The sequence below is a fragment of the Caretta caretta genome, chromosome 8 (assembly GCF_965140235.1).
Source record: "Caretta caretta isolate rCarCar2 chromosome 8, rCarCar1.hap1, whole genome shotgun sequence".
Classification (NCBI taxonomy): Eukaryota; Metazoa; Chordata; order Testudines; family Cheloniidae; genus Caretta; species Caretta caretta.
In genome coordinates, this window is record NC_134213.1 from 70,393,572 (window position 1) to 70,420,318 (window position 26,747).

The window sequence follows — 26,747 nt, forward strand, 5'->3', positions numbered from 1 at the left end:
GTAGGTTTTTGAACTAGGCATGCTGCCGCACCCTGTGGCTTGAAGCGATTTCCATTATATATAGAGTTTACAGTTTGGTTCAATTGCTCTCAGCACCCCCACTGTACAAATTCTTTCAGTACCCCTCAACTCCAACATAAAAAAAAAACCCTCAATATTCTCTCTGGAAGGGAGAAGAATACCAAAGGAGAAAACTGAAAATCTCATAGACCTTGCTTAATTTTTGTAAGACATTCACTTACCATGACAATGAACATGGCATATGCACCTAGAGACAGAGAGAATCTTTTAATGGCATATGTCAGTCAAATGTGTTTCTAAAATCATGATCCGGGGAGAGGGATGTATGTAAAAGTTCAACATGCTATCTAATTAGAGTGGAGTTCTGAGTCCCACAGCTAATAAAAAACTGAGACTATATACAGTAATTATGCATACTATAATTTAAAGAATAATATTGTTTTAAATGCTGTTGAGGTAGAAACATATATAGTAAGCCTACAAAATATTTTAACAGATTTCAAGAACTTGGAAATTAGGACCAAAGAACTTTGAGGTCACCTACAATGTAAAGGTGATAATCTGTCCTATGTCTCACAAACAGACTTGGCTGATATTCATGCACTGCAGTGCACCTGCAAAGCAGAGCAGATGTGCCTCATTTCACCATGTGATATTCATGCTTTTCTTTTTAAAAGAATATCTTTCAGAAGTGCAAAAATTCCAAATATGGTCATAGCCACAATCCAAGTATGTCTATCACTGCTGTTACTCAGTCTGGCTCATTCAAAGACTATTTTTTCGTAGGTAAATAAGCTGGTTATTAGTTGAAAGGAACTTCCCAGTAGCTCCTGTAGTGCACATCACTGGTCTTCAGGGGCTTAGACTTGGCCATGTGGGCTTTGATTAATACCTCTAAACAAAAAACAAACAAACATCATGTCAATTTAGTAATCATGATATCCATGCTGGATATGGGAATGAAGTTCTTTTACCATTGCTGCCTATAGAAGGCATGCCCCCACCAGCTACACACAGCCTAATTCTTACTGATAGCCTCTCCAAAACCTAAGAGGCATTAAGGGTCCTTTGTTAAAGGAGAAAGAGCTTTCTCTTCCTTCTTGTCTCCTTCCAGTGTAAAACCCATCTACTCACCCATGTGCTTGAATGGAGCGACAGGTGGTATAGCATTTTTTTCTTCTGTATCAGAAAGTTGATATTGTGGTTGGTTAATTTATATTTATCTACGTTTTCAGGACAATTCTTGCAGGAGAATTTTGTAGAACAATAAGCTATTAAACTGGGGCGAGGCAGTCTTTGTCATCCAATTTCATAACTGAGAGATCAGGGATTTTGCTATCCCAGGGTAGTGAAACCTACTGGTAGAAACTGCTGGGCGTTGGCCTGGGCTAGTTCTAGGCCAGAATGTTTGCTGGGCTTGTGGTCTAGTCCTGTGGGACAGTCCAAAATTGATCCTCAGACCAGCCAGAAGGAGTTTGTTTGTTGATTCAGTCAGGAGAAAGATGCAGGTGCAATCATTTTGCAAGTATGTTTATTCTTGTTTGTTTTCCTCCCTTGGTTATTTTTGTTTTGTTCATGTTCAGTAACAGTTGCAGCCTATGGGCTTTTATCTCCAATCAGATTGTGAGCATCCTTTACAATGTTGCAGACTGAAGTCTTATATTTATTCACTGCACAGGTACAGCATAGGAAATGGCCTCACAAGCTTCTCCACCCTGCCTCGCTCACCTTGGGGATCACTTGCAGAAGTGAGAAAATAGTTCCGTTTCAACTGTCCAAGCTGTGTGCATCTTTGGCCTGGCTGCACAGCCAGCCAGCAAAGGTGTCAAATTAGTGTCAATGGAGGTGACAGTTTTTTGTGATATGGAAACTTTTTCACTGGGAACTGGACTGAGACATCCAAACTCATTTTATGTAAGTCACTAAACAGTCACAAGATGTTAACTTACAATCATTATCAGAACTAGGCTGGATTTGAACTGCCAGCCTAGAAGTAAAAGATTTTATATCTCATTGCCCAGTTGCCTCTGTGTCTTTGTGCTTTTTATTTAGAGGACAGATATTCTAGAACACATCAATTCCAACAAAATAAAGTTATTTACAAAATGTCTATTGGCATTTTATAAAGGATTTTATTGAGTGTGAATCTACAGGATGAAAAAAATCCTTTAATATTTTGGCCCTTTCCGAGTCTCTCTCTCATGGAGTATCCATGCAATCATTCACAACAGCTTTATATAGCCCAAAATGTAATACTTCTTGTTTCTTCATTCCACTTGGAAATGATTATGATCAAGAAGAAAGTCATCAAATGGATTCCTTGACATTTATTCAAATGAATCCCTGTAAATCTGATTATAGCTTTAATCTCCAATGTAGTATTACTTCCCTTGAAAACATTTTTCAGTTGGGACAACCAGAATTTAGGTACCTTCTACAGACAAAGGGGCCACACTTGTCCCTCTGATTTCAGGGAGTGATGCAAGTATTTGCACCTTTCTGCAGCTGTGGAGTAAGCTGTACTGGGGCAGTTGGGTGAAGGAGGATCCGCAGTAAAGGCATGTTGCAGAACTCCTTTATAAATTGTCAGTGGCAATTTTGGGAATGTGTTTGTTCTTATGTAGCTGATGTGCTCTGGGATAGCTTTCTTATTAATTGATATACTTTGCCATATGTATGCATGGTTGTTGGTTTCTATTTAATTAATTAATTAGAAGCACCCAGATTAAGGTCTCAGAGTAACAGCTGTGTTAGTCTGTCTTTGCAAAAAGAAAAGGAGTACTTGTGGCACCTTAGAGACTAACCAATTTATTTGAGCATGAGCTTTCGTGAGCTACAGCTCACTTCATCGGATGCATACAGTGGCGGTATGCATCCGATGAAGTGAGCTGTAGCTCACGAAAGCTCATGCTCAAATAAATTGGTTAGTCTCTAAGGTGCCACAAGTACTCCAGATTAAGGTCCTGATTCAAGATAGCACTTATACATACTATAATCCATCCCTGCCTAAAATAGTATGTAAGCACATAATTAATTTTTAAGCATGGACTTCAGTGGGACTTGAGCACATGTTTAAGTGCTGTACTGAATAAGGATGATGTCTAGAATTAGGGCATAAGGGTCCGATGATTCAACAATATTTTATCACATAAATAGTTGTTAATTATTTACGGGAGCAGACCCATTGTACTTATTATAGAATTTAGTTGTTTTCAATTGTTGTTTGTATTTATTTTATTTATTGCCTTTGGGGGTGGTGTTATTCCTTTATATAAATAAGAAAAGTAACTTATTTAGTGTCCAAATAAATATTTATTCCTACATCATTTGAATATGGGTTATTTCTATTTCAGTTTCCAAATACTCTTCTGCAGGATATTCCTTATTTTTCTGCCCTTTGTTATAGTCATACCAGTGCTGTGGTGTGCAGGTGAACTAACATTCTCAGCACACAATTTATTTCTGTATTTTTTCAAAATATTGGATTTGATGTTAAAATCAGTGGAGAACAGAGCAGCTGAAAACTTACAATGCTTTAACAATGTAATATATCATTTATGAAACATGCAACGACTGAGATTTACTATGGAGAAGCAGTTCAAAAGCATTTTATTTTTAACAACAATCCACACAGATCTTCATTAGATTTTAGTAATCGTAATACAACATTTTCAAAGTAAAACTGCTCTCTTTTTAACAAGACATGAGCAGTTAGTGATTTGCTTTGAATTGCCAGTCACTCTGGACCCAACAGAACTGATCCTGTTCCTACTACATTCCATAGGAGTTTTGCTGTTGTCTTTGGTAGGAGCAGAAGCAAGCCCATTATTTGTAGTTTATAGCTCTTTGGCTCCCCATTCTTTTCCAATTAGCCAGCGCTAGCTGAACATGAATGTTCACTGGGTCCCACCGTCCAGCACATTTTGTGAAAGCACAAAATTTTGATGTATTCCTTATAAGGATTCTATTTCTGTACCACAGAAACCTTATAAGTCATTTTCTTTCTTTGCAATTTAAAACAGGGTTTTTCTAAATGTTATTTTTAAAGGGAGAGCGAGAGAGAAAAACTGTTAATAACTCCAAGTCCACATATGCCAATTATTATGCTCATACGTTATATTCATGGTGAGAAATCTCTCAAAATTAGTACTGGCTGGGAAATGATTTTTGTTTCCATAAAGAAATTTAAAAAAATATTTTGCCTTTCATTCAGATTTCCAGTTAAAATTTCTGTTTTGATGAAAAATGGCTTTTTTGTTAAAAAAAAAGAATCAGAGGAAAAATTACAGTCATTTCTTCTCAAAGACCCACTTCACATATAGTCTTTTATTTGCAGATTTTCAACTTTTTAAATAATTCTAAAGATACTAGCGGAAAGAAATACTTAAAATGCAAGGCATATATGCAGGTCCATTTGAGGATAACTAAGTCAGATCTTAAAACCCTTATGTATACACTGATGAATTATCTGAGCTTGCGTGGGAGAGTCTAAATTTCAAAATTACCTTAGTATTATTGTTCCTACACATGCTTCAGATTCAGTGGTCCAGTCTGGGTCCCTCTTTAATATTTAGCAAATTTTAAAGAGAGGTGAAATAAGCTTACATATAGAACTGATATAATGATTCACATGAGTGGAACGCATAGACTATGGCTGCTCCTATAAGTTTATGAGTACTTTCTGTGAGATATTGTGTGCCCTCATCTCCCATTGGCTTTCCCAGAATTTGGGGCTTGGGCCCATAATGAGATCACAAAAAGAATCATACATGCTATCTGTGTAAGTATTTAAGTGCATTTTCACAAAGTGTCCAAAGAGGCTTGTGTTTGACAGCCTAACAAATGTTAGAGCATTCCAAATAATTAAGAAATGAACAGATTAAATGTCATAATCAACTGACAAGAGACTGATTCTGGTACCTTATTATAAAGGCTATTAAGTCAGAGAAGTGCATACAAGAGCCCCCAGAAATTGTACCAAAGGAGAAGAACCAAAGGAAGTAAATAACATTAGGCTTATTGCATCAGTAGGCCACATATATAAACTACAAATAAATAAATAAATAAATAAATATAAAGAATCTGTAGACAGAAAATTTACTTCCTAATTGCCTTGCTAAGTTCTGAACTTTTTACTGAGAATTTGTCCCCTTAAATTGTTTGTTACAGTATGCCCTGAATTAATTGTTTTAATGTTCACAATACATCAGCAACATTTTTTATTTTTGTGATTTATGCGGAGAGGATTTCTGCCTAATAGATTTAATCTAGCATTAGAATGCTTATGTCATCACAAATTAAGCCAAACAATTACTTAAATGTGTATTTCAAACTCTTAGCATTACATTCAAGATTGTTGTTGTTTTAAAATTGCGTTTCCTACTGTCAGTCAGCAGAGTATTTTCATTTTCTTTTGTGTTGTGCCCTGATACACTCATTGATTTTTTTTCCAATCAGAAGCCATTCATCCATTATATTTATATATAGATATAAAATCAAAAGCTCTGGTCAAGGTACTTGTTACTATGTAATATTCATTCAGTGTGAGTAGAATTTCTGGTCCATTGGTTGTTATTTTGGTAACAAATAGTTTTCATCCATTATTTTACATACTTCTAATTGTATTTGAGATACAAAAACTAAAATGAATTGAGCAGTGTGACTAAAGTTATCCTGATTGTGAACAGTAATGTGAGGGGGAGGGAGAAGGAAGAGAGCAACTACTAGTGTGGTCTTCCTCCCTTAATTTAAAACAATTTCTATTAGGACAGGTTGGTTTGAGGTGCTTTTTCTTCCTGATTCCATAAATTGTGAAAATAGATCAAAATCAGAACCTTGAATACACTCCCTTTTACACCTAAGAGAGGGGAGAGACAGAGCAGACTATCTAGAGCCAAACCTATGGTTTTAGTTCTGGATTGGATTCCAAACTGGAAAGTGTCCATTGTTTTCTATTTTTGTTTTAAATGATTTTACAGAAAAGAAATATAAAACAACAACTCAGTGCACATACATCTTAGGAGCTGATACTCACAAAGCATTCAAGATGCATGTACAGCAAGCCAAAATGTGTAAAGAAGGAAATTATATCTATGTTCCAATAATCTAATTCCAAAGCAATAAAAAATACCCTGTGACCATTCACACAACATAAATGCCTAGAGATAAATAATTGTAGTCAACAGTTTACACACTACCTATAGTCTGGAAGTTGTTCATCCAATAATTACCTATAATTAATACATTTGCAGAAATCAGGAAAGGTTTGTATATTATTCATGAACCAGAATGAAGACCTAAATTCACTGAACTTTTGATTTGTTTATTCCTGTCTTACTAGCTCTACTTTATAGTTGATACACCCAGAGGTAATGCAATATCCCACAAAGGTAGCAATTACATATAGATAAGGACATTTTTATTAAGCAGAAAAAAAAGAATTATAATTTTTCCTTCATATTTATGTTCTCTATCCATTACATCTCTTTCCAAATCATAAGAAGAAGCCAGGCACCTGCAAAGACAGATAACTTTATGAACTTCATTAACTGATACAACTTCTGGAAAAAGAGATAAAATGACATTTTTGATAACATGTGGCTTGTATGATATCTGGGCTACTGAATTTTCTAACCATTTAAAAGATAATCTGAATAATGATGAGTTGTCTGAAGTATCCATTCACGATATATGACTGCATCTTAGACCAGGAGCATCTGACTGAGAAACAGAAGTCCATCCTTGTAGCAGAAACTGATGCATTCAAATTATGTAAATTATGGATGAGTCCATGTGAAAACTATTTTTGCTATGGTTTAGGTATGCTCTCATCTGTTCCGAAGTTTCTTTCAAATATCTATTACATTTATAAAACCAAATGTCCAATTCAGTTCTACCAAAAGAAATATTGGGCAATTTACAAAATGATGGTTTAAGTATTTCAAGTTCTTTTCTTGATCTTCTACATGTCTGCACCATGCAATGTTGTCATAAATACTAGCAGACAACTGCGACTGTGAAGTTGTAATCTTATTTTTTCATTATCTTTTTCTTGAAGAACAGTTATTGATTTTTCCACATTGGGAACTCTTCTTCTAAAGACATTAAGAGATGAATGTATATTTCCTAAAATAATTTCCATCTCCTCAAGAGTCATATTCATAGACTCTAATTCCAGACATTTGAGAATTGGTCAGTTGATCAGAATCAGAGCTGGGAATATCATGTGGGTTAGATACTAAAACATTTCCTGAGGTGACAGGAATCTTTTTCAAAGTGACATATAAAGTGCCATACCAGACCACAAAAAGGTCCATCTAGGCCAGTAACCTGTTCTGGCAGTGGCCATTATCCATATATATATGATAATTTTTAAAAAACTTACTAAGTCTAAATTATATCTTTTGGTAGTGACTTTCACAGGTTATATGTTGGGTAAGAAGTATTTACTGTAATAAATTTTAAATTTTGGCCTTAGAATCTGCTATAACAGTGGTTCCCAAACTAGGGGCACCACTTGTTCAGGGAAAGCCCCTGGCAGGCCGGGCCGGTTTGTTTAGCTGCCACGTCTGTAGGTTCAGCCGATCGCAGCTCCCAGTGGCCGCGGTTCGCCACTCTCAGCCAATGGGAGCTGCAGGAAGTGGCGCAGGTCGAGGGACGTGCTGGCCGCCACTTCCTGCAGCCCCCATTGGCCTGGAGCAGCAAACCGCTGCCACTGGGAGCTGCAATCAGCCGAACCTGCAGATGCAGCAGGTAAACAAACCAGCCCAGCCCACCAGGGGCTTTCCCTGAACAAGCAGCGCTCCTAGTTTGGGAACCACTGTGCTATAATGTCCCCATGTTCTTGTATTATAAGAAAAGGTCACTAGAAGTACCAATTTACCTTTTCTTAACCATTTGTTATTTTTCATACTTCTCTCATGGCCTCCCTTATCTGCCGTCTCTCCATACTAAAGGGTTCCAATCTTTTCAATCTCTCTGCATATAAAAGTCTTCCCAGGCCTCTAATCATTTTGTTGGCCATCTCTCAATGACTAGTTCTGCTCAATCCTTTGTGAGACAGATTGATCAGAACTGAATATAATGATACAAGTGAGGGAGTACTGTTAATTTTTCAGGTTTTATGTTTCTGGTTCTGAGGAGAAAGCAAACCCTTGGAATAATAAGCAGCAATGCCATTCAGGGAGCATGTGTACGTCTGCAGCCACAAAGGCAGATGGGGGGTTGATAATAGAACTATAGGGTCTGGTTCTCATCCGACGTCAGTTTTACACTGGTGTGGAACCCCATTGATTTCAATGGAGGTACTCCTGATTTACACTGGTGTACATGAGCAGAATTTGGCCTGGTGTTCTAATATTAATCAATATCAATCTATGGATTAGATTGTGCCTCTGAAGCAGAGCTCTCTTTGGGGATGGTGCAAAGCTACACTGTACGGGTAAAGCACCAAGGGCACTCTGACCAGAGCGACATGGTGTATCAGAAAAGCACAAACGCTTTTTAAGGGGAGCGTAGCAAACTCTATATATGGTTGACAGCTGTACGAGGCAGCAGGTAGGAGTGGGGAAGAGCCTGGATCTGTTTATTCTCTGCCCTTATTTGTGTATCAGACTCCCCCATAGAAAGCAGTTCCGAGGGCAGAATATGCCATTCACATACTCCTGCTTTACTCCTACCCGCCCCCCCCGCCGTCCCCCAGTGTACACCAGCATTAGAGATGGCCAGGCTATAGCCCTATGTAAATGTGTCAACACATAGTGTAAACCACTGGGTGATGAATATGTCAACAATTTGATCTATCAGTAAAGACTGGCCTCAAACACCAACAAAGAAACTGGTCTCTGAGGCTCTCCTCTTTGGAGGCCCCACATTCCATGCCAGCTCCTTAACCTCCAGGCTGACCCTAACTACATGTCTCACAGTGGCACAAGAGGGAAGAGGTGGCTGATTTCCACCTATCATCTGGGGCCCCACAAATCTTGCCAGCCAGCCTTTCCATTTATTTCGCAATTAATATATTCCTATCACCCTGACACTAATACTACCTGACATGGTTTAACTAGCTGAGCAAGCAGTGATTTACATACCTGTGTCAGTGACATATGCTACTAAGCTGAGGGTTGGCAAATGCATCCAAGGGGTGTGTGTGTGTGTGTAAAAGCTAGAAACTATATCTGTTTCCAATAGTTTGCATACAATTGTCATATAGTGCCACTACTCTTCTCCATCAGGCAACTGTATCCAAATCAGAAAAGGCAGGAGGGGGAAGTGCTCCCATAATAAGAATTTGTATAATTAGCAGGGCCAAAGTAAATTGTACACTTTTACTTCACCACATTTCAACATACAACCATCATAGTGGCACATTTAGGCCCTGTGGTTGTATACTGCCTGTCTCCATATTCTGTGGTAGTAACTGCTAATTCATGATCCCCCTGAGCATGAACCAGTTGTGACTTTCAGTGGGTTAAATAGCAGGTTTGCATTCTAATCCTTTCTAATAGGAGGGTTATAAAGACAATCCTTTCAAACCTTTTGCTGTTCCAGTACTGCTAGACACTGCTAAAATAATATAGCTTTGTTAGCTGATATTTACAGAAATACCTCTCCACCCTGCTTTCCTCCAATGACTGCACCACAACTAAGGTGGTGCAGAGTTTATCTGGGCTTACTCAGGAGGGGAGCTCTGCTTTGTGGTGTGGGAGGAGGAAGGAGGTCAGAAACTGCTGTAAAAAAAGGTGCTTGGTGGTCAGCTTTGCAGCAGTGACTCACCCTCCTCCCCAGGAATGTGCATAAAGGTACGAAACCTGGGTGGGGCAAGTCTCTTTGTTCCACGCAGCGAGGAAGCCAGCACCCACGCTCCCTCCCCTAGTGGAGGTGAATGGCAGGCTGGGTTAGGAACTGCTGTAGGCATTACTCTAGTCGCCCCTTTTAAAGGGGGGGCTGGGAAGGAATTTTTCTCTGCAGCACCAGAATTGGCTTAGGTGGAGTGTGGTTTTTTCACTTTCCCCACAGCAGGTGTGAGGAAGGACCTTTTCTGGTGAGAAGAAAAGGTGGTAGGCCATATGTTGCAACTTCTTTTGTAAGGTTGGGCAGATGTTCAGTGCAGGTACTCTATTGGGAGGGCAGCCAGTGACCAGATAAATGGCCTGGTAAAGGACTTAAAAGGAGGTACTGGATAAAGGAACAGAATGGGGGAGGGGGTTGGGGACTCCATTAATTGGCTGGGAGCCAAACTCCCTCCCACCCACCCCCCACCCTCATGTTCCCATAGCCCTCCTTAACCCACTTTGGTGGATGGTAAGGTCCAAGCCATGGGTTGGCTTGGGGACCTGGATGGAAACAAGGGGCGGGGGGGGGGGGGGGGGCTGGTGGAAGCCCCAGAGAATTGTTTTGAATAAGCATGGAATTGCTTGCACTGTATACTTTATCTGCCGGGTAGTCCCAGACATTTATATAATAAAGTTGCAGCCTGATTAAAACCCATAACAAGTCTCCTGTCCTTCTTGCGGTATACCAAGACAATGCTTCCTGCTGTGTTCTACAATCTATACAGTACTATCCCAGGAACTCAAACGTCTGTGGCTTAGTTTTCATCTTCTGTTGATCTCTTTGCCCTCAAGAGTTATTTTCTCATTAGACCATGTATATATTCTATTACATGTTCAGTCAGTGAATTTGAAGATCTTTATTTCAGCAATAGATGAAAATCACTGAATCTGAAGTACTGGAGAAATTCCAATTACTGGGCTTACATTTTCCTCAGTGGCCTTTAAACTATTGCTATCCTCTTCCTCTGCAGTGGCTATTGCCACAATTCTCGAAGCTATTTAGAGCTGTTCACAATTTAAACAAACAGCCTTTAAATATTCATCAGCCTCACAGCTGGAACACTAATTCAAGTCACTCTTACCAACTACATTTCTATTAAAGACATTTCTGTTTGCACTGTTCTGTTTGTCACAACATTAAGAAGAAATGTATAGAGCATAAATATGGAGCTTGCCTCATTCTGCTTTTTCCATCTTTCTCCCACCCAGTTACATATATTTCCTCATCTGTTTCTCTCCTCTCTGTGTTTAGTATGAACAATTTCTCTCACACACAGATATGCTCTTTGTATGATTGACCATTTCATTATTCATCTTAACAGTGAATGGAAAGAGAACGTGTGTGTAATCTGCTAGATAGACACTGCAATGAAGAACAAAGTCCTCATCTGCAGCATAGGCACAGTAATGGGCAGTGAATTTTCCCACTACCCTGATAAGGGCTGGTCAATATTTTCCATTTGAAATCTTTCTTCAAAGAAAAAGGGCCCTCTTTTGAAAATGAAAATATTCATGGAAACCCTTGTTTTTTTCAAAAATTCTGATTCTTTCATGGAAAAAGCAAAGACTGCCTAATTGAAAACTAGTCAGTTTTTCACTGTTTTGGTTTATTGCTCTTTCTCTGGTTTGTCCTCGCCACCTTTTCTTTATTTTCTTTCTTACCTGTCTTTCATTTTCTACTCTGTGACTGTAAAAGGAGTGAGGGAGTAAACAAGAGAGAAAATGGGGTAGGAGAAATAGTGCTGGGGGGACAAAAAAGCTGAAAATGGGGTTTAAGATTTTTAATGGAAATTTTGGAAAATTTGAATTTTTTATTAATTTTTTTATGATTTTTTTAAAAGGTCCAGAGAACAGGCTTTCCATTTGTCAACCATGAGCTCAAGTGTGGAGGACTTAAATCTAGGGATGAAAAAGCAATTCATTTTCCCCAAAATTCATTTAATTTTTACTCTCTGCTGAGACTGGTAGCTAGATTCAATTGTAATGGTGTTTTTTGGTGATGCAGGCACCTGTTTACTGACCATCTCTTAAGATGCTTAGTAAACAGGCCATCAGCTCATTTGAGCAAAGCCAATGATCAACCATTGGATAGTAATGACTTTTCTTAAATGTCTGATCCTGCTACCATGCAATTCAATGGCAAAACTACCATTAACTTCTGCAGTGCAGGGAGAAATGTTAACATGGTGATTTAAAGGAAATAAGTTCTGTATCTGATTACAAATCTGCTGAGCCATGCATTTCTCCAGCTTAACTTCTCAGTAATCATTCCAGAAGCATAGTTAAACAAACTTCTTTTTTTAATGTTTAATTTTTCTGTGCAAATATGAAGCATGTTTCAATTGAGTGTATCCATCAGCTTTCAGAAATCTAACTTCCACGTCAGCTATTCTCATCTCACAGGCTTTATGCCTGTTTTTTTAGGAAGTGAGGGATTGCTAGTGTTTTTTATCCTGTTCTGTAAATCAAATCCTTCTGTCTTGGCATTATAACAGTTGTTTTACTCAACAGTGCATTATGGGAATTTTCTTGTACAGAAATTCAGTCCCCATCACTGTCTCCTCTGTATTGGGTATAGTGTAAAACACTTTGAGATAATAAATCGTATCACTAATAAAGATAACATTATTGCCATCTGCTGTTATATGGCAGCATCTAACAGTAAAACCCAGCATTAGCATGAGAGCTTTGTGGTATCTGTGCTATCTCTCTCAATCCAGGGGAGAATGTATTTGAAGAAAATTCTGAATGTGTTTATTTAAGGAACCAGTGCTCTCAGAATGTTCCATTTGTTATGAACATGGCTTTTTAAAATATTAAGCACTACATCCTCTATGGTGCTGTTACTCACTTCAGAGACTAAGAAGTGAGATGCTGCTTTGAGAGTGAACCATGTGGTCATGATTAAAAAGTAAACATTTGCTGACAGCTAACATGTCACTGAATTGAAGACACCACCTATAATAAGGGCTACAGTCTGGTGTTTTACGCCAGCTCTTAGCAGCAAGCACTGGCGAAGCACACATACTCAAGAGGCACAATCCTCCTTCCCCCAGCTCTTCACTTTTCAGAGCACTATCTATTGGGATTGTGCAGCCTGCTCCCCCTGAGAGCCATTGTGGATGGGATGCAGAACTATGGCTCTACCTATTCATCAAATGCTATGTGTCAGGGGAGAGGAGGACAAGAGGAGTAGTCTCTAGAGCATAGGGACTGTGATTATCTCTCACAGATGGAGTACAAAAGGAGGGAGGAATGCTCTTGTGGCCTCCCATCCCTGAGCATTTGCACAAGAGTAATGCTTAGAATAGCCTCCGCCTTGGATACATTGTGCATATTATTTTTAAGATAAAAGTCATTCACACCTGTATTGGTATGGCTGCTTCTGTCATCTGAGACCAATGGCTCAAATCAAGAGGACAAACATACAATCTTCTTTCATCTCCTTTTAGCCAGTGTCACTTACAAGCTTTTGGAAATATTTGAGTTCTTCAGGCTTATATTTGTAGGTGAGATCCATACTTGTCCTATCTTGAAAGACCGAGTGGGGAGACACATTGGGTCTCTGTTTGGTGGAGATTATCAAGACCTCCCTTTAGTGAGGGTAGGCTAACAGAGGTTCTCAAGGAAGCTCTAGTATGGCCCCTTCGCCAAAAACTGTCACTTGACAATCTTGCCAATTATCAGCCAGTTTCAAAGCTTGCATTTTGGGGATGAGTGATAGAAAGGTGGTGATGATGGTGCACATTTTTTTGCAGCACTTGCAGTCCTCAAGTCTGTCAGGTTTTAGACTTTGGCTGATGGCCTTGGCTTACGATCTCTAGCCATGGACAAGGAAAAATTATCCATGCCGATACTTTTAGTCTGCCAGATGCCTTTGTACCGTTGACTATGTTTCAGTACCTAGCAGGAGTGGGATGGATTCACCTTGAAGTGGCTATGATCCTTTTAAGAATTATATTATTTATGTATTTAGATGTAGGCAAGTAAAACAGCTCCCTTCCATTTGTTCTAGACACCTCTGACATTATTCAAAATTCATGTATAAAAAGTTCCTTTCACTATGACTCTCACTCCAACCAATAAATGAGACAAATTAATGATTCGAACAATAGAGATGTGATTCTTCCTGGACTCACTGGTTGCATTTTGGGTAAAGTAATTTTGACATGCTCCAGCCCACACGGCAAGCTAGGTCTGTGAGCATATAGAGGGCAGAATGAAGTCCCTTTTCTGCTTAGTTTCTCCCTGGGGTTAGGATCTCGATCACAGCCCCTGTGTTCTCCTTCATGCTCATAGATGTGATCTGAGTCCCTCCTACACCCTTGTTTTGTTCAAGACAAAAGCTGGTCCTTGATGAAACAATTCTTGTTTTTCTGAAGTTGGCTGTCATAGAAATTAAAGATGAATAAGAACTAGTAAGTCATCTAATTCATCTTCCTGCCAAGGAACATAATAAGTTAGTGTTTCCTCATATGGTCCCACATATTTTATAAATGTGGCTATTGTTGAACAATTTCCTGATAAACACTAAGTGACCAGTTTTTCTGTTAAATAGAAGCATGTTACACTTTTTTTCTCCTCTAGGAGCCTTCCTTAACCAAGCATACTCAGGAAGACATTGGCTAACACTTCCTTTAGCATTCTTTGGTATATGCAATTTGAACCTGGTCATTTATTTGTTTTAATAGAAGCTAACCTTTTAAGAACCAAAGATGTTATCCTTTCACTGCCTAATTACTCAAACTCTTTCCCCAGAAAGTACTGGCTTTTTAAAAAATTTATTCTTTTTATCTTTAAAGACAGTAGTGAAAAAATGTTGCTGTTTTCTTATTTGACATCTTTAATTCTAACAAATTCTGGGAAGGAAGGGTTTCTATTACATCATTTGTTTACCAAGTATTTACTATTTTAAAATAAGTAGACTATTATATGTTGAGATCAATGAAAATGATAAGAGGTTTAGAAATCATGACCTAGAAGGAAAGATTGATTTGGGGCAAGAGACAAGAAGGCTGAGGTGGAACATGATAACTGTCTTCAAATACATAAAAGGTTATCTAAAGAGGATGGTGATCAATTGTTGTTCATGTCCACTAAGGGTAGGACAAGAAATAATCAGCTTATTTATGTAGCCAGGAAGATTTAGGTTAGATATTTGGAAAAACTTTCTAACCATAAGGTTAGTTAGGCACTGGACCAGGTTACCTAGGGAGTTTGTGGAATCCTTGTCACTGGAAGTTTTTAAGAACAGTGTGACAGGGTCGGGCCAGATGGCTACAGGAGAATAATTTTTGCATAACACACTTACAAAGTAAAAACAGCAACATATGCAATGTGTAATACAGCAACCAATCACAAATGTTTTCTCATTAGCTTCAGGGAAGGGAAGTGTTCAAGCTTGACTGAGCCCAGAGCGGGGGGGCTTCCTTGACTGTCATGGTCTTCCATCCTTCCGAGTTACCTGGTGGCCCAGAGCGGGGGGCTTCCTCGACTCTCGTAGTCTTCCACCTCTTCAAGTTACCTGGCGCCGCGCCCGAGTGTCACCAACAATTCCCTCCTCTGAAAGCACCCAACAAGAGGGGCAGGCTGTGGGGTGGACAATCTGGGGGGGGCACGTGCACCCACATGTGAAAGGACCCCTCTAAGGTGGTGGTGTCCGCAGCAGCAATGGCTGGGGCTGGGGTCCCTTACTCTCTCCCCCAATCAAAGGGTCAGACAAAGGGACCCAGATGGGGACACCGAGCAGAGAACCTCGGACAGCGCCCACCATTCCTCAAAAGCATCAAGGGAGTCGGTGGACGCCGCCCACAGGAACTCCGCCCGGATACGTGAACGGACCGAGGATCGGAAAATGGCCCCACAGTCACAGGAAACTCTATCGGCCAACCTCCTCTCTCTGGTTTTATAGATGGCCGTTTTAGCCAGGGCCAGGAGGAGGTTAACTAGAAGATCCTGCGACTTTGTGAGGCCACGGATGGGGAGTGCATAAATAAAAAGGTGAGGGGAAAAATGCAACCAAAAACATAATAGGAGATTTGTGAGGAGCTGGAACAGGGGCTGCAGCCTGGCGCATTCCAAATATACGTGCGCCAGGGTTTCCCTCACACCACAAAAGGGACAAGTATCTGGGACAGGGGTGAACCGCGCCAAGTACGTGCCCATGCTCACAGCTCCATGAAGGAGCCACCAACTGATGTCCCCGACAGGCCTCAGAACCAAGGTGGAATATAGGCTGGCCCACCGGGGCTGCTCACCCTCCAAAGGCGGCAGAAGGTCTCGCCACTTTGTGTCGGGTCGGGACACTAGGGTGAGGGCGTGAAGGGTGTGGAGCACGAGCATGTATAGATGTTTCCTTGGCACGGTTTGGAAGCGTACCGGCTGCAGTTCATGCAGCTGGCTCGCAGTGAAGGGGTGAGGGGGTCGATTGGGTCTGCGGGGCAGGGGTCCAATTAAAAGGTCCGGCGGGCCTGGGGTAGAGGGTGGGCGGGGCATGCCCTCAAGCAGGACCCGGTCGAGGTAAGCTCGAGCAGCGGGCAGCAAAGCGGCCTTCACCTCCTGAAGTACGTGCCGGGGGGTGCGAGGTCTGGAGAGCCCCATGCGCCGGGCGAGCGTCAGGGGATCCAGCCAGTCTCCCCAGTCGTAGTCCAGGAGGTCTCCGATTCTCATGACTTCTGCCAGGATCAAGCTCTGGCGCACTGAGTGGGACTCCGCCACCTGCACACAGAGCTGGGGGTTGTGTAGCAGGGGCTCTGCGAGGAGATCTACCCCCTCGGTGGCCGTCACAGACCTGGTCATTAAAAACACTTTCCAAGTCCGGAGGAGGTCCTGGTAGAAGACCGGCAGCCCCGAGAGGTCTTGCGGAAGACCTCCCGGACGGAGATAAAAGAGCTGCCGGTCATATCGGAGCCCCCGGATGCGGCGCAGGATGGCATGCGCCAGTGTGTTCTATGCCGAACTGCCTGCACCATAGAGGAGCCTCTGTAGGGCCTGGAGGCGGAAGACAAGGACCTGAGTGTGTAGACACCTCAGGCCCTATCCTCCTTCCTTCAGGGGTAGATGAAGAACCCCTACAGGGGCCCAGTGCGTTCCTGACCAAAAGAACCCCAGAATCGATGTCCGGAGGTTGTCAGGAAAACCGGGGCTGGGACCAGGGTGTTGAGCCGGTACCAGAGCATGGACAGGACTAGTTGATTAAGCACCAGCGCTCTCCCTCGGAGGGAGAGACATCGGAGTAGTCCCGTCCATTTCCGGAGCCACTAAATCACCCGGCCCTCTAAATTTTCCCAGTTTTCCGGTGGAGAGGGATGCGTGGCAGAAAGGTAAACACCGAGGTAGAGCAGCAGACCCGCACTCCACCGGATGGTCTGAAGCGCGGCTGGGAGGGAGCTCGCCTGCTGCCAGTCTCCTACCGCCAAGCCAGAGCTCTTGACCCAGTTGACCCGGGTGGAGGAGGCTGCCGAATAGATGGCCTGGCAAGCCTCCACCGGCGCCAAGTCGCCGGGGTCCTGGATCATGAGGAGCACGTCATCAGCGTATGCTGACAGGACCCAGCCGCAGCTCCAGCTACCACAGCACCAACCCTGTCAACCTCCTGCGGAGGAGACAGAGGAAGGGTTCGATCACCAGAGCATACAGTTGGCCCGAGAGGGGGCACCCCTGCCGTACTCCTCGCCCGAAGCTGACCGGTTCAGTCAGGGTCCAGTTGAGCTTAACCAGACACTCTGCGGAAGTGTACAGCACCTGGAGAAAACCCGCAAACTGGGGTCCGAAGCCAAACGCCTGCAGAGTGTTCAGGAGGTACCCATGGTCCACCTTATCGAACGCTTTCTCCTGATCTAGGGACAGGAGGGCGAAAGACAGACTGTCTCTTCGCCCGAGTTCCAAAAGGTCCCGAACCATAAATAGGTTATCAAAGATATTGCGGTCTGGGACGGTGTAGGTCTGGTCTGGGTGGATCACGTCTGCCAGCACAGACCCTAGCCATAGCGAGATTGCTTTCACTACAATTTTGTAGTCAGTGCTGAGGAGCGAGATGGGACACCAATTTCGTAAATCACGGAGGTCCCCCTTCTTCGGCAATAAGGCGAGCACAGCTTGCCTGCACAAAAGAGGGAGGACCCCGCTCTGCAGAGACTCGGCCCAGACGGTGACTAGGTCTGGGCCGAGGACATCCCAAAACACGCAGTAGAACTCCACGGTCAGCCCGTCCATGCCTGGAGACTTATTAGTGGGCATACGATGGAGCGCTTCCGAGAACTCGGCCAGAGTGAGAGGCAATTCTAGCTGGTCTCGGTCGCTCGCACTGACCGTAGGGAGCTCCTCCCAAAGCACTCTGCAAGTGCTAGGGTCGGTTGGATCCGGGGAGAAAAGACTTGCGTAGAAGGCTCAGGCCCTCCCGCACATCTCCGTCGGTTCCGTGAGGGGGGTGCTGTCTTCTGCCAGGAGGCAGGTGACGTGTTTCTTAGACCCCCTCGTTTTCTCCAGGGCATAGAAGAAGCGGGAGCCATGATCCATCTCCCGAAGGAGGCGGATGCGGGATCGAACAAAGGTGCCCCGGGCCCGATGGTCCTCGAGGGCCCGGAGCTCCTTCCGCTTCTCCCAGCACGCTCCGCAGAGGAGTTGGTCTTCGGGACTGGCGGCCAAACGCCTCTCCAGCTCTAAGACCTCCCGTTCCAACTGCTCTATGGCCGCATTTCTCCATCGGCTGGTGCCCCGGGTGTAGTTGTGGCAGAAAAGCCAGGCGCACACCTTCCCCAGGTCCCACCATCACCGTGCTGAGGGAAAGGCACGCCGCTGCCCTCACCAGGCCAGCCAGAATTCCCGGAAGGACGTCATGAAGCCTTCATCCTCCAACAGGCTGTTGTTAAAATGCCAATAGGCCGGCTCCGGCCTCTCCGCACAGAGGGAGGCTGTCACAGTGGCTAGGTGATGGTCAGAAAATGGGGCCAGCCGAATGCTGGAGGAGTGGGCTCGTGAGAGATGGAAGCATGATAAATAAATGCGGTCCAACCGGGAGTGGCTCGACCGATTGGCTTCCACCCGGACAAAGGTGAACATGGAAGTGTCATCCGGGTGGTGGTCACGCCAGGTGTCCACTAGGGAGTGACGTTCAACTATCTCCCGGAGGGTGTCCGCGGCGGCTGGGCTCTGCTCGGTCCCCGAGCAGTCTCGCTCCTCGAGGGTGGTATTAAAATCCCCTCCAAGGACCAGGCACTCGTGAGAATCTAAGGTGCCAAGGAAGGCGGACGCCTGCTGATAAAATTGCAGCCGCTCCGGGCCCGATGTCGGGGCATAGACGTTAACAAGGTTAACCACAAGCCCCTCTATATGGACCCGGAGATGCAGCAGGCGACCCGGCACTGCCTCGGCGACCCTTAGCACCTCGGGCTGTAGGTTGGGGGAGAACAGGGTCACCACTCCAGCCTGCCGAATCATGGAATGGCTAAAGTAGACCCTGTCCCCCCACTCCAGCTGCCAATTGTCTTCGGCGGTCGGATCCATATGGGTCTCCTGCAGGAAAATCACAGAGTACCCTCCCTCCTGAAGGAAGAAGAGCCATCCTACAGCCCCGGGTGTTCAAAGTTGCAATAATGTGAGGCGTCATGAGGAGGGCTGGGGGGGGCGGGGGTTCCTTGTTGGCGGGGGTCTTCGCAGCCCCCAGCAGGTCGCGCAACAATCCGTGACCTGTCCCATAAGTGAATAAATTATCATGAAAGCTGCGGACCCGCCAGTAGGCCACAGCATCCTGCTTCCCCATCCCTTTACCTTCCCCCATGAGGGCCCTTGTGGCCCGGAGGATTTGAAAAAAATCCCCCCATCGCTGGAGAGCAAGCTGTACTTTGTTGAAGAAGCCACGGACATCCTCTAAAAACTTCCGCAGCTCTCCTCGCAGCTCATGGGGGGCTGGGGCTACGGTTTCCCTGTTGTTCCCCGGTGGGGCCCTTGGTGCAGCCCCGTGGTCCACTAAAATGGACAAGCAGGGTGCGGAACCCCGACGGGGTGCCTGATGGGCTGGAGCTTCTAGGCCTGCCTCAAGCTCTGGGGTGATAGAGGGCGGTGGAGGGAAGATAGCAGCTCCTAATGGGTCGGGGCAGGAGAACACAAAGGCTGCTCCCTGGGGGTCATCAGTTGGGAAAGGGAAGGAGACAGCCCCGGTGGCGGCAATAACATTGCAGGAGGTAAATTGGATAGGGGTAGGGGCAGGGGCAGGGGCAGGGGCAGGGGCAGGGGCAGGGGCAGAGGCGAGATTCTGGGTTTCAGGAGGCAAGCAGCTGGATGGTGGCGCCTCCCGATCAGGCTCAAGGGTTAAGGGGGTGGGGAGGGAGCTCTCAGTGATACCGGGCACGGGCTCTATGGTGGATTTAGTGGCCACAGCATCAGGAGGTGGATTATGTTTTGTTGGGCCCCCGCCAGGGAAGGAAATCGATTGCTCCACACCAACGGGGGGTGCCCCTGGCGACTTGTGTCCCGGCCGCGTGGCGCCGGCTGTCATCTGAGCAGGCTTGATGGTCGTCAGCGGGGTGCCATCAGCGGCCAGGTCGATGGAGGACTCCAGGGCCTCCTCGGAGGTGGGAGCAGAAGCAGCAGTTAGGGGGAGGGAGCATGGGGAAAAGAGGGGTGGAGTGAGGTTGCCCAAATCGAGGTTTGCTGGCAAAAGGTCATCCTCCCCCTGAGCGACCGGGGTCAGATCTAGGGCCTCGATCTCCTCAAACATGGAGGAGAGGACACTTTCCGTCGCCCCGGGGTTCTCCCCGCTGGCACCCGCCACGATGGTTGCCTTAGGGTTCACGGGGGCTTCGGGTAGTGCCAGGACAGAAGGGGCTTCCTCGAGGGTCTCGGAGGGGAGGGTCTCCCGTGGAGGGGAGACACTATCTTCTGGTGCTACCACGTCTTTCCCGGCTGACACCAGTGGATGGGACGCACTCGTGGGCATCGCAGAAGGTTCGGCATCGGTGCCCCTCTTCCTGGTCTTGCGGGGGGCCTCCGCCTTGGGTAGATGAGGCGGAGCTTGAGCCTTCCACTTGCCTCGCTTCCCCTAGACTAGGGCCCATCCCTTCATGGCATCATCTGGGGGCTGGTTATCAGGGGTCGTGTCAGGGAGTAAAGGTGATGGCTCAGGGACTTGGCGGGGCGGGGACGGTGGGGTGGCATAAGGGAGGGAGGATTCTCCCTGGGGCAGGCTCTCTCACATGCCTGGTGGTATCTCTGCCACACCCTCCTCCATAGGCCCCGCCAGATTATCAGCAGTGAGGCCAGGGCTCTCCCACTCATCTGGGAGTTGTAGAGGAGGTGCCCCTTGGGCCTGAGCAGGGGAAGTGGTGGTCCGAAGAGGAGGGGGGGCGGGTTAGGGTATCGAGCAGCCAGGGGCATCGGTAATTACGGGGCCGATGTCCTGCCGGGTCTCGGGGATCCCAGATGTTCCTCCTTGCCGGGCTAAGGGGCAGTCCCTCCGGACATGCCCTGACACCCAGCAGAGGTAGCACCGGGCTTCCCCCATGGAGAAATACACCTGGTAACGGGCCCCCTGGTGGGGGACTAGGAAGGACCCCTCAAGCACCTCTCCATCACGCACTGCCAACGGCAGTAGAAGCTGCACTTGCTGGCGAAAGGAAAAGATGTGACAGAGGGTGGGGTCCTTGCAGCCCAACGGGAGAGGGCTGATGACAGAAACAGGTTTCCCCAGGGTGGAAAGGGCGATTAACAGGGCAGCATTGGGGAGAAAAGGAGGGACAGAGGTCAGGACCAGGTGGACGCCCAGGTCCTCTAGCGGCTCTAGGGCGACAAACACCCCCTCCCACCAGGCCCCTCTCCACCGCCTCCTGGGCGGCAGCCTCCGATGCTAAGAAGAAGACTACCTTCCCATGCATTTTGGAGACCGCCACAATGGCCGAGGGCCTCACCACCCTCGCCAATGCCCACACGTAGGTCTCCACGTGGGGTGAGGTGGGCACCAGGAGGCATCGGACACCGTGCTTCCTTGTCGTGGTGGGGAAGGGGCCCCGGCCGCTGTTGATGGTGGCGGAGGCAGTGGGTGGGAGAGATGATGAGACGGCAGGCAGGGGGGCTGCCGCCGCCCGGGCATACGTCCTGGGGGTGAGGGAGGGGCACCCGCAGAGCTGGTGAAGGGGGCAGCGGGGAGGGACGCCGTGGTCGGTGGCGGGGCCGCAGCAGTGGGGGTGGCCCCTGCCACAGAGGGCCTGGTGGTTTTAGCGGGGTCCGTCCCCTTCTTCTTGCCCTGGCCTTTCCCGCCGGCTCGGGGGCTCCTCTAGAGTCTGGGGAGGTGGTGGGCATGGCAGCGGCAGAGGTCACCCCATTGCCGATGCCCCAGCGGGTGTGGTGGCAGGTGGTTAACAGGAGTTGGGGTCAGGTAAAAAGTGACAGGCTCTTGGATGGGCAGTTCAGGGAAGGGCGGGCACATGAACCACCGTACACTTGTCCAGAGAGTCCTGTTTGGTTGGCTGGTGCTTCTGGCCCACACGGTGGAATCAGGGCGAGCAGTTAAGTCCAGGGGCAGATGTTAAACAGCCAGCAATGATGGTGGAGGAGGCAGTTGTGAAGATGGTAGTGTGGGGGTTGGGAGGACACAGATGGATCAGGGGGCAGCTCCATGCCACACCCCCTGTGTCCCTACAATCACAGTCACGACACAGTCAAGGCCTCCCCCCACACGAGAGCACAGTTTGAAAGTTATTCAGTCTTGGGCCTGCTCCCCAGCGATTTGTAAGTTCCCTGGGTGGTATTCCTCTGGTAGACGGCTGTTTCTCTGCCTGTACCGGGTTTTCTTTTTTGCATTCCAGAAATGCCGGAGCAAGTGATAAGATTCCTCTCAACCGGAGACGGGTCCGCAGACAAACAGTAAGCGGCTGGGTCTGGGGGCTGGGTCCTTCCACTCCCCCCCTCTGGGGAAGCGGGCCGGCAGGCCCCCCTCTCTAGGGGGGGCAGGTTTAAGCTGGAGCGGCAGCAGCGTCCGAGGGCGGGCGGAAGGGCGGCTAACAGCCCGCCAGCAGCCGGCCAGCACTCTAGCAACAGCGGAAGAAGAAAAAAAACAACAAAAGGAAAAGAAAGGGGGAGAGCGTCTGGCCCAGTCAGGGGGGAAGCTGAAAGCAGGGGCAAAAAGCAAGGAAAGCCCAGGCCAGAGGGCAGCAGGAGAGCAGGCTAAGTAGGTCCCTTTTCCCTGGGTAAGGTAACAGGAAAGGTTTTTTTTGTTTTTTTGTTTTTTTTTTTGAAACAGAAAGAAAATTTATTGGTAACGCTTACAAAATTACCAAAGGAAACAAAACAACTATGCAACAAAACAACGCAATCAGAAGGTATAACACAGCAGCTTTCAGGAGGGAGAAGTGTTCAGGCTAGCCTGGGCCCAGAGCGGGGGGGCTTCCTCGACACTCGTGGTCTTCCACCCTCCTGAGTTACCTGGTGGCCTAGAGCGGGGGGGCTTCCTCGACACTCGTGGTCTTCCACCCTCCTGAGTTACCTGGTGGCCTAGAGCGGGGGGGCTTCCTCGACACTCGTGGTCTTCCACCCCCTCGAGTTACCCAGTGCCGCGCCCAGTGTCACCGATCCTCCCTCTCCTGAGAGTGCCCGGTAAGATGGGCACGGCTGCGGGGTGGGCGGTTTCGGGGGGGGGGGGTAGACACCCAGGTATTATAGGACCCCTCCTAGATGACAGGAATGATGGTATCCGCAGCGGCAACGGCTGGGGCTGGCGTCTCTCGCTCTTCCCCTCAATCAAAGGGTCAGACGGAAGGAACCGGACGGGGTCACCGAGCAGAGAACCCCAGACAGCGCCCACCGCTCCTCGAAGGCTTCAAGGGAGTCGGTGGACGCCGCCCAGAGGAACTCTGCCCGGATACGTGAATGTACTGAGGATCGGAAAACGGCCCCACAATCTCAGGACGTTTCATGGGCCAACCTCCTCTCTCTGGTTTTATAAATGGCTGTTTTAGCCAAAGCTAGGAGGAGGTTGACCAGAAGATCCCGCGACTTTGTGGGGCCACGGATGGGAAGTGTATAGATAAAAAGGTGGGGGGAAAAATGAAGCCAGAAGCGTAATAGAATATTTGTGAGGAGCCGGAAAAGGGGCTGCAATCTGGCACACTCTAAATACACGTGCGCCAGGGTTTCCCTCACATTACAGAAAGGACAAGTGTCCGGAATGGGGGTAAACCGTGTCAAAAACACGCCCGTGCTCACAGCTCCGTGAAGGAGCCGCCAACTGATGTCCCCGACGGGCCTTGGGACCAAGGTGGAATACAGGCTGGCCCACCGAGGTTGCTCACCCTCCAAAGGTGGCAGGAGATCCCGCCACTTTGTATCGGGGCGGGACACCAGGGTGTGGGCGTGAAGGGTGTGAAGCGTAAGTGTATATAAGTATTTCCGTGGTGCAATTTGAAAGCTAACCGGCTGCAGTTCGTGCAGCCGGCTTGCAGTGAAAGGGTGAGGGGTTTGTTGGGATCTACGGGGTGGGGGCCCAATGGAAAGATCCGGCGGGCCTGGGGTAAGGGAAGGGCGGAGTGCGCCCTTGCACAAGGCTCGGCTAACATAAGCCCGAGCAGCGGGGGTCAAGGCGGCCTTCACCTCCTGAAGTACGCGCCGGGGGGTACGGAGGCTGGAGAGCCCCATGCGCCGAGCGAGCGTCAGGGGATCCAGCCAGTCTCTCCGGTCGTAGTCCAGGAGGTCTCCGACCCTCGTGACTTCCGCCAGGACCAACCTCTGGCGCACCGAGCGGGACTCCGCCACCTGCACACGGAGCTGGGGGTTGTGTAGCAGGGGCTCCGTGAGGAAATCTGCTCCCACGGTGGCCGCCACGGACCCGGTTGTTTGAAACAGTTTCCAGGTCCGGAGGAGGTCCTGGTAGAAGACCGGCAGCCCGGAGAGGTCTCGCGGAAAACCCCTCGGAGAAAGATAAAAGAGCTGCCGGTCGTATCGAAGCCCTTGGAAACGGCGCAGGAAGGCGTGCGCCAGTATGCTCCACGCCGAACTACGTGCACTATAAAAGAGCCTCTGCAGGGCCTGGAGGCGGAAAACGCGGACCTGAGTGTACAGACACTTCAGGCCCTGCCCTCCTTCCTTCAGGGGTAGATGAAGAACTCCAACAGGGGCCCAGTGCATTCCTGACCAGAAGAACTCTAGAATCAATCTCCGGAGGTGGGTCAGGAAACCCGGGGCCGGGGCCAGGGTGTTGAGCCAGTACCAGAGCGTGGACAGGACTAGTTGGTTAAGTACCAGTGCTCTCCCTCGGAGGGAGAGACATCGGAGTAGCCTCGTCCATCTCCGGATCCGCTCTATCACCCCGCCCTCTAAATTTTGCCAGTTCTCCGGCGGGGAAGGATGCGTGGCGGAAAGGTAAACGCCGAGATAGAGCAGTGGACCCGCACTCCACCGGATGGTCTGAAGTGCGGGTGGGAGGGAGCTTACCTGCCGCCAGTCCCCCACCGCCAAGCCAGAGCTCTTGACCCAGTTGACTCGGGAGGAGGAGGCTGCCGAATAGATGGCTTGGCATGCCTCCACTCGCGCCAAGTCGCCCGGGTCCTGGACCACGAGGAGTACGTCATCGGCGTATGCCGACAGGACCAGCCGCAGCTCCGGCTCCCGCAGCACCAACCCTGTCATCCTCCTGCGGAGGAGACAGAGGAAAGGCTCGATCGCCAGAGCGTACAACTGGCCCGAGAGGGGGCACCCCTGCCGCACTCCTCGCCCGAAGCTGACCGGTTCAGTCAGGGTCCAGTTGAGCCTAACCAAACACTCCGCGGAGGCATACAGCACCCGGAGAAAACTCACAAACTGAGGTCCAAATCCAAACGCCTGCAGAGTGCTCAGGAGGTACCCATGGTCTACTCTATCGAACGCCTTCTCCTGATCAAGAGACAGGAGGGCGAACGATAGAACATCTCTCCGCCCGAGTTCCAAAAGGTCTCGGACTAGAAAGAGGTTGTCGAAAATCCTGCGACCCGGGACAGTATAGGTCTGGTCTGGGTGGACCACGTCCGCCATCACGGACCCTAGCCGCAGCAAGATTGCTTTCGCTACAATTTTGTAATCCGTGCTAAGGAGTGAGACGGGACGCCAGTTTCGTAGATCGCGGAGGTCCCCCTTCTTCGGCAGCAAAGCGAGCATCGCTCGCCTGCATGACAAAGGGAGGACCCCGCTCTGCAAGGACTCAGCCCAGACGGTGACTAGGTCTGGGCCGAGAATGTCCCAGAACGCGCGGTAAAACTCCACGGTCAGCCCGTCCATGCCCGGGGATTTATTGGTGGGCATGCGACGGAGGGCTTCCGAGAACTCGGCCAGGGTGAGAGGCAGCTCTAGTCGGTCTCGGTCGCCCACGCTGACCGTGGGGAGTTCCTCCCAGAGCACCTCGCAAGCGTCAGGATCAGTCGGGTCCGGGGAGAAAAGGCTTGTGTAGAAGTCACGGGCCCTCCCACACATCTCCTCCGGATCCGTGAGGGGGGTGCCGTCTTCCGCAAGAAGGCAGGTGATGTGTTTCTTGGCCCCCCTCGTTTTCTCCAGGGCATAGAAGAAGCGGGAGCCGCGGTCCATCTCCCGAAGGAGGCGGATGCGGGACCGAGCGAAGGCACCTCGGGCCCGGTGGTCCTCAAGGGCCCAGAGCTCCTCCCGCTTCTCCTGGCACGCTCCGCAGAGGAACGGGTCCTCGGGATCGGCGGCCAGGCGCCTCTCCATCTCTAAGACCTCCCGTTCCAACTGCTCTATCGCCGCATTTCGCCGTCGGCTGGTGCCCCGAGTGTAGTCACGGCAGAAGAGCTTGGCGCGCACCTTCCCGAGATCCCACCATCGCCGCACCGAGGGAAAGGCACGCCACTGCTCTCGCCAGGCCAGCCAAAACTCCCGGAAGGACATCACAAAGCTCTCGTCCTCCAACAGGCTGTTATT

The 26,747-nt window shown here is 47.9% G+C and overlaps 1 protein-coding gene across 4 annotated transcripts in view; it reads left to right on the forward strand.

Annotated features, from left to right (window-relative positions):
- Positions 1–26,747, forward strand: part of OLFM3 (olfactomedin 3) — a 132,127-nt gene that overhangs the window by 8,192 nt on the left and 97,188 nt on the right. Inside the window, exon 2 of one of the 4 annotated variants that reach the window (XM_048861760.2) lies at positions 1,700–1,935. The exons of 2 other annotated variants lie outside the window; for them this stretch is intronic. In XM_048861760.2, coding sequence (XP_048717717.1) covers positions 1,861–1,935 — 75 coding nt within the window. In that variant the 5' untranslated portion in view covers positions 1,700–1,860. Of the gene's footprint in view, positions 1–1,699; positions 1,936–22,691; positions 22,713–26,747 lie in introns of those variants that run through there. One more of the 4 variants, XM_048861758.2, reaches the window with a different exon arrangement.